Source organism: Pinus tabuliformis, chromosome 4_1 (genome assembly GCF_031772625.1).
Source record: "Pinus tabuliformis cultivar Carrire ecotype Pingquan chromosome 4_1, CPIR1, whole genome shotgun sequence".
Classification (NCBI taxonomy): Eukaryota; Viridiplantae; Streptophyta; class Pinopsida; order Pinales; family Pinaceae; genus Pinus; species Pinus tabuliformis.
In genome coordinates this window covers 792,409,858-792,427,409 of record NC_142303.1, presented here as the reverse complement: position 1 = coordinate 792,427,409, position 17,552 = coordinate 792,409,858, and the positions used below count along the sequence as shown (strand labels likewise).

Here is a 17,552-nt window from a genome sequence, read left to right as displayed (position 1 = left end):
ACTCAATGATTTTCCACTTCAAAAACCCTCGACACAGTCAGGGTATGTCTTCAGCCCAAGGAACCCAAGCCCTAGGATTAGGGTTTTCAACCATCCAACAATGGAGCAGCCAACTTGATGTAATCCAGACAATTATAAAGAAGTGTTCATTATCATTTTGACATCAATAACTCAGGTTTTGGTCAAAGTCAAACCCAATCAAACCCCAAGGTTGACATCAATGACAACACCATCAACAATCTCCCCCTTTTTCAGTGATAGCAACACACGTACTCCTTGTGCAAGTACAATTGCCCCTGACTTCATGCTTCCATCTTCTTCTCACGACTTCAATCTCCTTCTCATGACTTCTCCCCTTTGACGTGCGATAGCAACACACGTACTCCTTGTGCAAGTACAACTGCCCCTGACTTCATGCTTCCATCTTCTTCTCATGACTTCAATCTCCTTCTCATGATTTCTCCCCCTTTGACATCAATGGCAAAGGGTGACTCCCCTTGACAATCTGCATGCTTCCTGTAGACATGTGACCTGCCTGTGCTCCCCCTAACCTAAAACCTTGTTCTATTAATCTGTCAATAACGATCATTATGGACCTATAATCCTTTAACTGTTCTTCTCCCGTGAACTAGTTATGGATTTAACACATCTGTCTTGATGTTGTTATTCTGCCCATGTTGCCTATCTATCAATTGTAGACTTGTGCCACAGATATATCTTCAAAATAATGTATCACCCAACTCTTTGGTTGGATTATCCTAACTCGTGTCATCATCCAATGTACTTGTTGATTCATCATTACCTTTCACCCTTATGAATCCTGAAAGCATGACTGCTGAGATTTTCTTATCTACTTGATCTTCTTGTTCCTGTTTTTCTTTCCATACCTTCTTATACCTACAATCTCGAGCTATGTGCCCATAGTTATGACATTTGAAGCATTCAATGTTGTCCATAGGAGATTCCATCTGATATCTGCAATTGCGAGCTATGTGGCCATAGTTATGGCATTTGAAACATTCAATGCTTGGCCTATCTGGCACGAACTCTCTGTTGACAAATACATCATGAAACCTATCTCATGATCCTGCAAACTTGCTTTGCGGATGATAATGGTACCTGCCAAATACTTCACAATCCCTAGCCATATGTCCATAGTTATTAGTAATTACATAAAAAGCAATAACCATTAAATGAACGTATGTACCTGGATGAGTCATCTTGTTTGAATTCATTCTTATTTAGCGGCGGTGGTCTTTGATAGTTGTACTTGCCAACAACTTCACAATTCCTAGCCATATGTCCATAGTTAGTACATGAAAAACAATAGCCATTAAATGAACGAGCATACCTGGATGAGTTATCTTCATTCTTCTTCAGACATGGTGGTGTAGTCCTTTGTTGATTGTCCTTGATGGCTTTAGCATCATCCTTTGGAGCTGCAATATTTTCAATCTTTTCCTCATCCTGATTTTGCAAAAAGATTTAGAGCTTTTCCTTTCGTCTCATGGAGCTTTACCTGCTTTCGTTTCCTTTATCTTTATCTGCGCCAATTCTTGATCTTTCCTATCAATAACCTACAAATGTTCCTTTTGTCAAACCTTGAACTTGTTGACTTCATTAAGGGTTGCGTCAAGTTCTTCTTGTTTTTGAGCAAGGTCTTCTTGGAACGCATTTTCAAGATTTGTCTTCTTCTCTCTGCTTATTCTATTTGTAGCTTTAGAAGAGTGACCTTTCTTGCTTTTCTATTGACAATTTGTATATGTTCCTTTTGCCTTCCATTTTCCTTCTTGAGCCTCTCTATTTTCGCAATAGTTATATCCAATTCATTTTTCTTTTTAATCAACTTCAAATACATACCTTTTACTAGATTCCTTTAATTGACTTGCCAAATCTTTCTCTTTCTGCTCTGCTTCCTACACTTGGAGTTTCAATAGAGCAACTTCTTCTTTGAGTGTACAATTCTCTGACTCTTTGATTTTTCGGCTTCTTCTAATTGGATTCCAAGATTGCTGATGATTTCCTCAGATTCTACATTCCTCTTATTAAGGCTTCTGATATGTCATTTTGCTACCTTCAGTTCTTCCAGAAATTTAGCCCTTTCCTTTTCACTCTTGAGTTCCTTTATAACTTTGACAACTTCATTTTGAAATTTGATTTCACTCATTTCTTCAACTTCTTCACTATCATCATTGTTTGATTCCTTGATATCAGGATCCGCATGATTATCAACATCTATATCTTGACCTGCATGCTTCTTTGAGTAGAGATTATGGAGCCTTTCCCAAAGAATTTTGGCCATTGAGCATTGACCAACTTTTGCTTTTACAAGATTTGGCAAAACATTAAAAATGACATTCATGGCTTTCGTATTGTACCTTTTAGCTTCGTCGGTAGATGTGTCTCCAGAAACAATAGATTGCCATACATCATGAGCTTCCAGATGGACTACCATTCTAGATTCCCATATCCAATAATTATCTTCATCAAATTTGGGAGTTGGTGTACAATATTGATTTTCTTTAGATTTGGACATTGTTATAGTACGTTATAGTATATACTTCCTTTGAATGCTTGCGGCTTTCTTCTTTGATTTTCCCATCTCTGTACTTTCAAATCTGCCTTCCTGCTATTATGTTGCTATTTAAGGAACCTGCTTCGATACCAATTGTTGGAAATATTGAGGGGGGGGGTGCGAGAATCAGTATTTCTTAGCAATGGGCACTGTATTAATCTTGTTTAGAGCATTAGTTATTCTTCAGCATTATTATTGAGTGGGCCTAAAAGTTAAGAGCATGTGTTTCCTCCTAAGAGGTCACAAGTTCAAAACCAGAGGGGGCTACAGTATGTATGCCTTCGTAGACTTATCAGTCAAATCACTGCGGAGGTGGGTCCCTTGTCCCACAAACAAGGGGGTCTCATACACCAATTTGATGTCTGGCTTGGCCATGACCTTAAGAATGGATAATAATAACAATTATTATTCTTTATTAGATATAAAATGCAGTAGACAACACCATACAATAGTGTAGAAAGATAAAACAGTAGACACAAGGTTTTAGGAGGAAAACCCCCTCCAGGTCAAAAACAACTGAATGCTTCTTAGTAATTGTCTTCTTCTTCTCTTTAAAAGAAAAATTAATTACATCAAGTTCTCAGCGACAACTGAAGGAGATTGCAACCCCTTGATTTATAGCCTACAATCTGTAGGACGCTACTACACCATAATATCCTGTTGCAATTGAAAGGACGCCCCAATGCCCTATGAGTCAAGCCACAACTTGACAAGTGCCCCAACACTCTGTTGACCAACTGTTGTCGGAAGGATGCTTCTGTTGAAGAAAGACTAACTAGGTTCGGTCTTAATAAATGTAATTTTGATCTTTGTACTTGTAAAAGAAAAGAATTATTATTTTTGTCATTTATAAAAATGGGTTTCTTGCCCATTTGATAGGTAAAGCACATGTTTAAGTCCTTCTAGGAAAGTCAAAGAGTCAATGTAATTATTGAAGAACCATGTGGACACGTTACACTATGTAAACATATGTATTAGAGTCAAAGAAATATGTTTAGGGTGATCCTCCAAACCAAAGACAAGTCTCCTCTTCAAGTTGGCTCAAAGAATGAATTTTTGGTGCACTTAAAGTCAAGTCGGCCTCACTAGCTCATGTCGGCCCAAACGGAAGGACAGACTCCTATATATATGGCAGTTCAACCTCACCATTAGACCATCAAGTGATCTCTGAAATCAGCGAAGAAATGAGTCAAGAAAGAGGTGCGAAAAAGAGAAGGACGGTGATTCTAGAGCAGCGAAGAAGGAAAAGGAGAAACTGAGTTTGGGAGGCATGTTTTAGAGCCTAATTTGTCACATGTGCGAAGAAAGGAGGGAAGTTCTGCAGTCACATCAGATCCACAAGGGAAGCAACCTAATAGAGTTCGATTGGGCTAAAAAGAGACTTAAAATAGACCTCCATCTCAAGCGAAGGAGGTCCCACATCTAGCGAAATAAAGGAGCAAGTAAAAGGGTCTATGTCAAGCCCTAGATCAGCCACACATGCAAAGAAATCAAGTCTCCAGTAGGGTTAAGAGGATCAGCCTCTAACTCAGAGATACACTAGAAGAAGAGCCTCAATTCTCTAGTCTAAAGATCAAGGAGAAGGAAGATTGCCAAGCGAGGTAGAGAAGGAAAGGAAGAAGAGGTCTCTAAGGAGACCTAGGGTTTCTGCAGTTATTAGAAAAAGAGCTATCAGTTGCTAGAAGAAGTGCGAAGGAAGAGATCAAGGTGCAAAGCAAAAGAAGGCATTGATTGAAGGACAAAAGGAAGAGAGACTGTGTCTTGTGCTTGGAGGATCTACTGGTCAAGGGTCTAGGGTTTGGCATTTGTCAATTGAAGCTTCAATAAGAGAAATTTGCAGAAGGGTTTTCCTCTATAGGATCAAGAGGTTTTGCCTTGGCTAAGAGCCAACATCTTGTGTTCTTGTCTCCTTTTGTTTTGGTAACTTGATGAAGAAGATTGTGCTAATAAGAAAAGTAAAAAGTAGTTACCAAATAGTTATCATCATCAAAAGAATCTCACTATAACCTAGAAGTCCTAGATTCTTCAACAGCTTCATCACTCTGTAATTTATTAGACCCAACTGAAAGGACGCCACAACACCCTATGCAGGCTAGAACCTACCCTAGCACCACTCTGCCACCCTGAAGTGTTCTCAGGCTCCAACCTAACGATGACTCCAATCACCTGCCTCACACCACCCTGCCACTCTTAAAGAGACGGCACACCGTGTTTCACAATTTTCAGACTAGATACCCCTGAGCTCTGATTCAATATAAGAAAATTGTAATGAAGATTTTGCTTCTCTACCACTATATCATTGTCAAATTCTAGCAGCTTCAATGCTTAACTCTTCTCAATTTGACCACTGCACAATCGTTCCTCAAACACAATCCTACCTTTACTCAATCACAACCCAAATCAAACCACTACACAAACAAATTGTCAATGTTCTTACATCCATTGATCACCATACAATATCCGATCACTATTGTTGTCACTACACTACATTGCTCATGAATGAATGTGCATTCAAAGTCAAATGAGACAGTTTGTCCAAACCATTGTACCAAGTTGCAAATACTACTGCAAGTACTGGACACTAATGTGTAATGATGGCTCAAACCAAGATCCCTCAGGTCATCCCTATGACTTGCGTGTAATGCTTTTCAACTCTACCCAAGGAGGGCTACCAGCAAATGTCTTATTGTTGCTCAAAAAATCAATTTCCTGCCACCATGTAATGTCACCATTGTGCCCGTTACCGCACAAACTAGCAGGGGACCTAAAAGGGGTTCCTATGAGGACAACTACTAGGTTAAGGCCCAAGGGCAACTGTGCAGACTTTGCCCACTGTCACCACAGCTAAGACTCCATACTTTTTACGGACTTTCACCAATGGGAGGAGACCCAGTAGTTGGGAAGTCACTTATAAAGTATAGATCAATGAAGGGGCACAATGACCCAAATGATTCCCTTTCCATAAGAGTTTGAAGGATAGGGCTTGCTTGCTCTTTAAGCAAGGGGCTTGATCTTCTAGGGAAAGGTGATGAGGATTGGAGGGTTGAGGTAAAAGTTTAGGACCTATAAAAAGTGTTCTCAGTCCCTAAAATCCTTTTGAGAACTTGGATTATCGAGTAGTCCTTGCTAAATAGGCTTTGGTGAATAATGGGACCACACGAGACCAAGTGGACCCAACCCAAGTTAGGGGATGGATTTTGGCAACCAATGATGTTCTTAACCTAGCCAAGGTGAGGGGAAAGGATCAAACAAGAATTTTCTCCCAAAGATGTCAAATTGATCCTACTAGGTTCTAGCCTTGGGAACACCTAGGCAAAACTTGATCCTAGAGCTAGGGCTCGAGGTATCAGGAGATTCCACTGTCATAATTGCTTCAAATTTCGAGGAAAGGAAGGGGACCCACTAGCATAGTTGTATCTAGCAGATCGAAGTTTTCTAGTGGCCAGTTTCCCAGAAATTGATGCCCTAGGTGACCTAACGGGGCTAGACCTAGGGAAAAAGGGAGAAGGGTAAAAAGACGGTTAAAATGATCACCCTTTTTGAGGGACCAGTTCCTGATTCGATTGGGGATATGGAGTCAAGGATAATAATGAAGAAGGATTTAGTTTCTTGTTCAAGGAGACTCCAAAAGTAAACTTCGTCCAATGTTAGAGGAAAGAGAAGAAAAATGACTTTCAAGTATTTATACTTCATACAAATGGTGCAAGCTTATCAAGATAACAAATGGCCCATACAAATAATAAGCTAAATAGACACATAATAGCACATTTCATTCATGCAACAATTAGCCCTAATCATAGCGAAGTTCAACTGTATGCAGCAATAAGAAAATGACGTTAAAATTCGCACTTACAATGTTAGAGATTACTTTGGTGGTACTTTCATTCAGTTGCTCAAGTACTTTGGATTGGAGGACTCATTTCTCCTTTATAATGGATTTTTATGGATTGGTTCTCTGTTGATGGTTTCACATCTTTTGTTGGCTGATCAACATGTTAGTGAATAGTTGGTGGTGATGCTTGCTTACTCACATGACTTGTATTAGCACCATGGTATTGTTCCTGATATGTTGATCATCACGATTCAATAGTGCTACACCCTTACTCATCTATGATGCTTCTAGCTCAGCAAGGGGTTCGAAGATGATGTTGTGAGTTGAGACATGACTAGACGTGGATTATGATTGGAGCCTATGTGTGAGTACCCCAGTCCATTTGGGGGTTTATATCACTTGGAATGGTTTATCATGGTATGAGGTTTTGTTCTACCATGAAGCACTTAACCCTTTCATTGGCAAATATGTGGAGATGTCTTATTAAAAGATGCACTTTAAACCATATATGTTTGTTGGAACACATACTGTTGGGCACACATGTAGAGGCATTCAATTATTTTATTGCATACAGGTTGGATCACAGATGCCAATTACCTTTTATTAATTATATTTCAGTTTTGATTTGCACTATACCAGATTCCCACTATTGAGTTTCCATTCACTTTAAAAAATAAATGTCTCAGTCCGTTAATTCTGCACAGAATGTACAAGATAACTTAAAGCAGAAGCAGAAGAGTGCAGAAGATGTCTAAGCAAACTATTCAAAGAGGAACAACAAAAGTTATCTTACCTCTATTAACCCCCCACAGAGCCAACCAAAAGACAGGGAATGATATTTCTGCTCAGAGCCAGGAGCAGATTCAGGTTTTGCTGTAGCTACTCTCTTTAATGACTCCTCCCAATTGCACATTAAGTAAGGATCTTCCTTAATGACATCCAACATGGCATTATGAAGTCCAGCTGTATGGTTAAGGACATGAGCAACCTGCCAAGATTTTAGGTAAAGATTATTGGAAAGAACTTTAGCCAACGCCATTGATAGTTTAAATAACAGAAATATCATATGCACCTTGCATGCTTCTTTTCCATTAACAGCAAAGTCAGGCCACAGGTTTGCCACAATGTCATCAAGACTGAACTTCCTGGAAATAATACAAGTTACCAGAAATTTATCCAACATTTCAACATCCAATTCTGTAAGCTATATAACAAACCTATTGGCACAGGAAAAATATTAAAATTCAAAAAAAATAAAATTCTAACTGCCTCTTTATATGCAAGTTAAACTTAGAATGCTCTAATTTGTACTCAAAAACAAACTAGTTAACTATTGGTTATCGTTGTGTCAAACTATAGAATTTATGCAGGCAATTCACCAAACTTTATGACCTGTATATAAAAAATTGTAGCTTATATGTTTTAGTGGTACTGTAAAGACTGTTTCTTATAAAGACTGTTTCTTATTAATATAAAAGTAATACAAAAAACTAAATAATAGACATTAAACCATTCGTAATACATGTTTGCACAATAAATGGCATTGCACTGTAATCAAATTTTTTGCTTTAACTAATCAAAAGCACAATGTGACTGTAATTTTATAGATTTGCTGCATCTTCAAGTTTCTTGACCTTATCTCCAACCAGTCACAGCAGTGAAACATTCTTTGAAAGTACAGTATCAATCATAAAGGACATTGTTGTCCCCTAAGATGTACACCTAAATGTGAGAAAAGTTTCCAACCCCACAAGGTATAATATTTATGGCGCACGCTCAGAGCAGTGGCTGTCACCTATTCCCTACTCACTCCGTTTAAGCTCTCTCCTAGACAAGCTAAGGGAGGCTTAGTCCCTAAAAGATGGAAAACTCGTTTAAACCTAAGTCCCCTGACACAGGGATTCGGGATTCATCATAGATCTTCATCTATAGCATGCATAGTACATACAAAATGATAAACAGATGACTGTATTGATAAACTGACCGGAATAAATATGAATCGAAAGTAATTGGAAAATGTGAATTAATTTGGCACCAAAAAAACGACTCTAAAAATATATAGGGACTAACAACGTTTTATGAATATGGACTAACATATTTTAATATATTATTTGTTGGTGATTGTTTTCCACGCAGTCCCAGAAAGAACATCACATGTGGCTTTTAGTCTTTTTATTTGGTATAATATATGAAGCCATCCAGTTTAATTTTTGACATCGTGGAAATTATTGATACCCATTTTAATAGCACTGTCTCCTCATCTAAACTCTAGAAGTCCGCTTTAAGGTTGTATTATATTTTGGCGGATGTTGGGTGTTTGTTGAGATTGGTAGGATGTAGTGTTAGGTTAATGTCAGCCGCTGGTAATTGCACTGTTAAGTTAGCCATGCTTTCCCACTTTACTCTTTGAAAAGAAAACTCTCAACATTCTAACATTCGGTCATCAACGCATAAAAAGAAAACTCCCAACATTCTAACTTTCGGTCATCCACGCATAAAAAGAAAACTCTCAACATTCTAACATTTGGTCATCCACGCATAAAAAGAATACTCTCAACATTCTAACATTCGGTCATCAACGCATAATATAGGATATTTATCTCAGTCATGTTTGAAGCATCCGCTTTATAGATTGCGGGGCCAAATGATAAACAATGTGGCTGTAATGAACAAATGCGGCCTTTTCTAACCCGCGCAGGTCACTTTTCCGCCAAACGAGTCCTGGAAAACAGGACACGATGTCAAAAATCGTGACATGCTGGTGAATTTCGTGACACGCTTGGGATTCGACATGTCATAATAGGATTCGACGTGTCATGTTTTTTGGACACGATTTTTGGGCAAATCGTGTCCGACACGCCGGATTCAGATTCGTGGACCCTATATAACGAATCCAGTTGCTTAGGTTTAAACAAAAGTCTAGGAGATCTAAGGGCAAGGCAATTATTTTTAATGTAACTTGATTATCAACTAGAGTAAGTATAAGTGTTTATGAGCAATGTATATAAGATAGATTCAGTTAAGATTATGACAAACACAAGATGTATAAATGATAGACCAGTGCCTTGAAACGATGCTCAAATATGAATCAAGATACTTGCAAATAAATGAATCCTTCAAGTTACAATAACAGCAATGCTGCAAGGCAAGTGTTAATACAAAAATAGGACAATATTGAAATATGAGCAGAAAATATAGCTTGCAAAAATGAAAGAAACTTGTACTTTAGCTCAAAGATGAAATAGAACAATATCAAAGGATAATGAGCAAGGAAATTAAATGACAAGTATAAGAGCAGTAATGAAATATTGCAAGTGAAATAAAATGCTCACAGATCAACAATATGCCAAATGAGAGAAAGTTAGAATGAATGCAAGACTAAGCTAAGTGAGATGCAACGATCTTGGTCAATTTTAGTTAAAATGCCTAATCTAAGGTGAAGGCCTTCTCCTCAATTGTCAAAAACTAGTCTTAAACAAGGTTGTAGAAGGAAGTGTTGGGGAACGAGGCTAAAGCCTCATTAACAATACCTACCTAGGACTTTTAACCAATGTGGAAAAAGTCAAAGTCGAGATTAATTCGGCAAGGGTCCAAAAGTTGAAAAACTTGTCAAAGTTGGGAGTTTTTTTAAAAAGTCGGCAAAATTAAAAAACACAAAATCATTCATTTTTATTTTTATTTTTTTTAACATCTAGAGTATCCACAACATCAAATAAATGCATTTCCACATAAACATGTAAAGAAAGCTAATATATAATATGTATATGAAGTCTAGTGCTACATCACATATCAAAATAGTGAATTAACTCCTAAATTTTGAGTCCTGTCTGAGTCTCAACTCTCAAGAGTCAAAATATCAACAAAAAATATAATAAATGTATATCATGAGTCATCTAAAAGTCATCAAGTAATCAGTCACTGAGATCCTCTTCCCCTTTTAATTTTTGTTTCTGCTAATTGTATTAAGAAATAAGTCATGCATTTATTCAGTAGATTGTAATCTGCTTGGGTAATAAGGTGTCAGGTGGTAGGTCCAATGAAAATTAACAGTGAGTATCACAGTAGATGTGAAAATTAACGCTCGGTGACTCCAAGCTACTTATTTTCTGAGAAAACAGTAGATGTTAGATTACTAACCTAGTCTTGGCATCTATTATTCAAAAACACAGTAGATGTGAAAATTAACGCTCGGTGACTCCAAGCTACTTATTTTCTGAGAAAACAGTAGATGTTAGATTACTAACCTAGTCTTGGCATCTATTACTCAAAAACTCTTGGAGGTAAAATCCACTTCTGATACATAACCTTTCCCCACATTTAGAGGGAGTTCACCACTAAAGAAGATTCCCTTTCAAAACGTGCTCTCATTACAGGAAGGATCTTTGTTGTCACAAGATTTCACAGGTACTTTTTTCCTGTCTAAAAAACGGGTTCTTTTTTGAGGCACTGGTTTTGTTTTTTTGGGACAGATTGTTGTTGTTTGATCTTCATGACTTCCTCTTTGTTGTTTCTTCTGGAAGCATTCAACAACTGTAACAATGTTTTTGATGGTGTGGGGTTCTTTCTACGGAAAACTGTTGTATGCCTGTCCTTTTGGTACTTTTGTAATCTTTTGAAGGGGCAGTAGTTGTTAGAGTCTGGATCACTGAGAGCCTAGAGCCTTAGCCAATGTACACTTTGTTTTCTAACTAGAAATATGAAGTAAAGATTTGTTTTTCTTTGGAAAACAAAAACATATCTTAACCTCAAAACTAACAGATTACAAATGAGACTACTATGCACGCAAGAAGTATGACAAACAATACAATGCAATAACTTGAAAATGCATGGATGGAAGCTTCAATTTACAGTTTTTTCACCTTTAGGCCTCTTTATCCACAGCCTGGGAAGGGAGGCAGACTTTTTGGGTCGAGTCCCGATTAAATCCAAAGTACAAGGAAAAAATCGCGATTTTTTCCTTTGTGAAAAAGTCGCCAAAAAGTTGGGGGATTAAATCGTTTAGTTCAAAAAATCGCGTTTTTAGGATTAAATCGTGATTTTTTGTAGACTTTTTCCACACAGCTTTTAACGACCCAAGTGCCTCTGTTCCTACAAGGGATTGCCCACAAGAGAACTGCAAGTTCACATGTTTTAACCGTTGAGTAAGGGTCTAGCTCTTAAATTGAAGGGTGGAGAAGGTGGTTCTAACTTTCTATTCAACCAATCTTATGCTTGGAGGTAGACTTTAACGATGAAAAATCTAAAATCTAAGATGCAAATACAAGATGCAATGCTTCAACGAGATACAATGATGTCAAGATGCTTCAAAGAAATAGATGGCAATCCACAAGGTTATGATAAACACTTACAGCACAAGATTAGCTTATACAAGGATCAATGAAACATGTAATGATAACCCAATGAAACAAGAACAAAAATGATAATTAGACGTAAATGAGTTAGAGCAAAAAATCCCATAATGCCTTTAAAGTGCTTATTTAAGATGATTTTCACTTAGTTTAGACAAGGAAATAAGTGAAAATTTTATGATACAAACACAACTTAAGAATGGCAGATAAGATTGCTAAGCAAGGAAATAGAAAAGACACTTAGATCATCAATAGCAAGTGAAACAAGATGTGCAATATTCCAATGCAATTAGATCAAGTGACAATTTAGAAGACGCAAGATAGGAAAAGCCACTAGGATGCAATGATCAGCAAGATGCAAGGTATGGATTAGTAGGAAATCTAGATCTAAGTCAATAAGTCAACAAGTTGTTAATAAATGTTACAAAGGAAGAATCCTTTTGACAAAGGGAAAGGCTCTTCTCCTCAAGGAGCTATACAATAGAGGTAAGAGTGTTACAAAAAATGCGTCCTCAAGAAACAAAATTGATCCACTTGAGATTAGTTAAAATTCAACCAAGGATCAATTTCTTAAATGCTTTCGGCCCTTCCGCAGAATGATTGCAAAGAGGTGGCTCAAGATCTTTCAAATTTGTCAACCAAAAGCCTAAAAAGATGATGGATCTCTACAATAGGAAAGGCTTGAAGAAGTCTCCTGCAAAACCACAAAGATGAGCCCTTAGAAACACCTCACACCAGTGATCCAAAATGCTCTCGGCCTAGAGGAGGATAGGTCTGAATATGTTGACGGCCAACTCCCAAAAATTGATTAAAATTTAAATTAAATTTTATTTAAATTGTTAAGGGAACTATTGACCACACTTTGTCAACAGTTCCAAAAAGCAGTGTACTAAGAAATGGAGAAAAAAATTCAGAGACCAAAATCATCTGCCAACGTGAAGTCGTCATTGTATTCCCAATTTCTGCAAGAATTATTGTAAATAATGCTAGTATGACCATTTAATTATGTAACAACACCTAGGTAAGCCTCTAATTTTGGCAAAGGATTTCATCCTAAAACTTTTTTAACCTTCCCGAATTGTATGTGTTTGTAAACACACATAATCAGTAGAGTTTTTCTTCCAACGATAATCCCAAGCTAGGGTGGAACTCACTGACAAGGTCTGAGGTGAGTCCTAGTGTTTATCGAGTCTGATGTAAAAGTGTGTCTAGGAATAATTCTCATGCATGATCCCTCATAATTAGATGCCATGGCTAAATGAAGGGAACAAAGTTCCTTCTAAAAACTAATTACTCCAGAAAACTTGGAATATGAAATTATCCATTGAGGATATAAATATTATATTAAATATGTGAATAAGAATAAGAATGATAATCAATTTACAAATGAGAATGAGAGGCTTGCTTATATATCAAGCAAGTGTCTCTTCATGAAGAATCATGTCTCATTTAGACATGCCTCTTCAACATAATTACTAGCTTAACTAACTATTATTTATGCCTATTATCATTTACATTATTTATATATATTTTATTCTTTACACTAAATTATTTTATTATACACACACTTGGTTTCATAATGGATCATATTGTGTCGCAGAATTGGGTAAATTATTGAGGGTCTAGGTCTAAAGGTGTTTTCCCCTTTGAAGGGTTGAATTTGTAATTATTTGATGTAAAAAATATTTTAGTGCATGGTTACTCATAGCTAGACAGCATGGCTAAAATATTTGAGGATGAAAAAATTATTAATCACCTCTAGAGTCAATTAATTCATTTTTCTAGCCAAATTAAATAAAAACCCTCAGCCAGAAAATTAATTAATTTTGTGTCAAAAAATAATTATAGAAAAAATAATCTCTCCCAGTGGAAAATAATCAAAAATTAGTGGGTCAAAAAGAAGTCCATTTTTGGAGGTCTTCCACCAAGGGAAAAATGGATATTTTAACAAAATTTGAACACTTGGACCATGGTGGTTAAGTCAAAGTCAATTGTTTGAGAAACTTAATCCAAAATATTACTTTTTGGATTAATAAAATATGGTTTTAAGATAGATTCGAATTTTTCCTCAAAAATAAAAATTTGATGATAGAGATTAAAAGATGATCAAGTTATTTTCGACGGTCGAGATTATTTTGATGAGGATCAAGCAAACTAGTCGTTATTTTCCACTTGGAGGGGTTTTCCCTATATAAAAAAGCCATTTAGCTTCTATTTTCCATCTTTGGATGAGGTGATCTTGTAACTTATGTACTGAGCTTCCGATCTACAAGAAATATTTTGCTCCTAATAAAAAAACTTTGGGGATCAATTCATGGTGTTCTATTTGTTGATTTGTGGTATGTGCTAGTTATGTGTTTGATACTATATTGTGTTGCATATTTAATTGTTATTTCATTTGTCAACAGTAACAACATTCTATTGGTACAAATTATCTTAGGTGATATGATTCACTATATGATCTAATATTTTATCTTAAGATTTGTTACCCACCATTTTTATGGGTGATATCCCTAGGAGAAGAAAAAATCTCCAAGATGGTCCTTCTTGACCACTCCATGTCAACTACTCCATAGCTATACATCTTTTCGCGCATGGATTTCCATCATGTCCGAGCACTCAGATGATCCACAGATTCATCATTATCAACTATATGTACACTGGAGTTTTGTAAAACCATTCTGCATTTTGTAATGTAAATGATCCTAGTAAGACAAATGTATGTAACAACCTAGGTGAATTTATTTTTCTGATGATGATTTTTATCCTAGGAGGTTTTTAGTTTCACGAAATTGATGTGTGTTTCTAAACACAGATGATCGACAGAGTTTTTCCCTCCAGACTCACCCCAAAGCTAGGTTGGATTTTGTCATTAGCATTTTAAATGAGTCCTAGTATTATTTATAGTCTCTGTAAAAGTGATTTGGGAATAATTTTAACTATTTGATTAGATTATTTTATTACAAGTCATTTCGTCTACTAGATCATATTTTGTGTCGCATAAATGGGTAATGATTGAGGGCCTATAGAAAACAGGTGTTCCCCCTTCATAGGTTAGAAATGTAATATTTCATGTCAAAAAAATTTAGTGCATGGTCCCTCGTAGTTAGACACCATGGCTAAATATTAGAGGGTTCGAAAAATTAATAATCCCCTCATGAGTCAATTAATTAAAAATTCTGGCTAAAATAAATTAAAATGCTTGAGCCAAAAATTTAATTAATTTAAGTCCTAGGAAAAATTAAATTCTCCAACATTTAAAATTCATCGGTTTTAAAGTTTTTAATTTTTGGAGGTCCCCGGCCAAAGGAGTATTGAAAATTTCAAGATATTTTGCACTGTTGATAATATCGGCGATATTCGGAAATATCGCGATATTTTCGGCAAAACGATATATCGCCGAGAAAATATCGCGATATTTTCAAAATATCGGCAAATATCGGAAAATATCGGCAAAATATCGGCTATATTTAAAAATTTGAAAAAATTATTTTTTATGCTTGCCGATATTTGCCGATATTTTGCCGATATTTTCCCGATACCGATATTATCAACACTGATATTTTGAACCCTTGGGGCATAGTGATTAAGTCAAAGTCAACTTTTTGAGACAATTAACTCAAAATAATCATTTTTTAGTTAATTAAAAGGAAATTAAAAGTGAAATTCGAATTTCCTCAAAAAGTAACCTTATTTCAACGATGATGATTAAAAGATCATTTGATCTTCATCAACGGTTGAGATTGCTTTGATGGGAATCAAGGCAACTAGCCGTTGGAGAATTTTCCGATAAATGAGAGGCCTCTCTCCATTATTTGCATCCGATTTCTGAATCGTGTACTTGTTCTAAGAAAGTTTTTTGTAATTTTTTCTGGTTAATAAAACGCAAAGACTTTGGGGTTTCAAATCGTGGTGTTCCTCTTTTAGATTTATGTGATAATATTGTTCTTCATACTTTGTTGCTTTTATTTGCATTTGCTAGTTAATAGCCTTTGAGAATTGATCTGTGTTCAGATATCTTGCACAGATTTCTAAGTTATTTTAGAATATCATTTTAATTTGATAAAAGTAGCAGCTATCTCTATTTCTTGATAATTTTATGATCATTTTTTAAATCTCTATTAATCTAACAAGAAGATTTAAGCATGCAGAAGTTATCATTCAGAATTTGGGTGTTTGCGGAAGTCCTCAACTGGACCAACTGACTCTCAGTTTATAGAATCAAAAGAGCCCACTATCTTTTTAATTTTTGAACTCATTTTATAGAATATTTTACTTGCAGGTTTTTCTTAGGCTTGTGCCTCTCTAAAACTTCAAATTTATTTCTAAATATTATGCAAGAATTTGTTTAATTTTGACTAATAGAGGGCTTTGATCTGCAGATATGTTAGATCTGTAGAATATTATTGTAGATTTGTAAATATCAATTTTTTTAATTCATTGGGGTTTTGGGTATTTTATATTTTTGTATATACAGGCTTTGGGCCTTTTCTATCTTTTGTTTATGCAGGAACAGATCTGAAAATTGCAGGTAATTTTTGTGGATTCCGAAGAGAGATCTAAGCCGCAGAGGGCATCTCCATTTTGTTTGCACGTTGAAAATAATTTTCAAGAAGATCGTGGGCAAAAATTTTTTAGGGCCTTGAGGCCTTGCGCTGGCCATCTCCAGCCTCTTTCTTAGCTTCCCTTTCAGCCACCAAATTTCTCACTAATTTTCCCTAAATTTTCTCCATAAATTTCCCTAAAAAATTTAACAAATTTTAACAAAAAAAATTGAGTTTGGCATTTGCATTGGAGATTTTTCAATGACTTGGGCAGCCCATCTTCAAGTGTCTTCAAGCCCCTAGGGGCTAACTGGTGCACATCCTCTAAACCCTTACCTTTTTCATTGAACTAATTGAAAGCAAGATTAATAATGGCATAAAATTTTAGTTATTTGAAATTTAACAGCAAATTAGTTTTCATCTTTTATTGCATTACATTTCAGAAATATAATTACTTTCAGAAAATTTTAAATACTTTTTTCTTAATATTATTTCACTGTTTTTTTAAGTAATTTTCTGAGTTTTTAGATCAAATACATCAATAGATCAGAAAGAATTAAACTCAGAAATTTTCTAAATTTAGCAGCAGATTTAATTTACATTTTTATTGTTTAATTACAGAAATAAAAGTCAGTTTCAGTAACTTTTGCAAAAAAAAATCTGCACATTGTTTTACTGTTCTTCAGTAGTTTATTTCTGAGTTTTTTATATCCAATACATCAATAGATCAGAAAGAATTAAACTCGGAAATTTTTTGAATTGTAATTATCAGTTTGTCATTTAAAATTTTATGTTGTTATACATAGAAATTTCTGCATATTACATGGTTACAAGACTATTGTTTTAGAATATATTGTTCGTTTTAACATTTGATGTAAGTGTAGATTACTAGACTGATATTTCATTAATGTGATTTGAGTTTAAAACAATTAGTTTAATTTCTGAAGTTCATTTGTTTTTTGCATGTTTATGCAAGTAGAACTAATCTAGTTTTACTTATGTCTCTAATGATCTTGGTTGAATATTTCATACAAATGAATTTTTGAATTTAAAGGCGTTTTATTCCAGCATTTTACATTTCAGTCCATTGTGCATTTCAGTAATTATTTGTGCAAATTTTATATTTTGCAGTGCTGGTATAAGTACCTGCTTTCACATTTAGATCACCACCTTTCTGAGCCTTAAGTTAAATAACATATAAGACATATTTCAGTAATAATTTTAGGCCCTCGTTTAACTAAAATTAACCAAGT

The 17,552-nt window shown here is 35.5% G+C and overlaps 1 protein-coding gene across 2 annotated transcripts in view; it reads right to left on the bottom strand.

The window, feature by feature from the left end:
* LOC149178575 (ABC1 family protein) overlaps positions 1-17,552 on the bottom strand; it is a 218,264-nt gene that overhangs the window by 57,205 nt on the left and 143,507 nt on the right. For both annotated transcript variants that reach the window (XM_089420387.1, XM_089420388.1), the window contains exons 16-17: positions 7,480-7,552; positions 7,201-7,395 (exon numbers count right to left, since the gene is read on the bottom strand). In XM_089420387.1, coding sequence (XP_089276513.1) covers positions 7,201-7,395; positions 7,480-7,552 — 268 coding nt within the window. The remainder of the gene's footprint in view (positions 1-7,200; positions 7,396-7,479; positions 7,553-17,552) is intronic.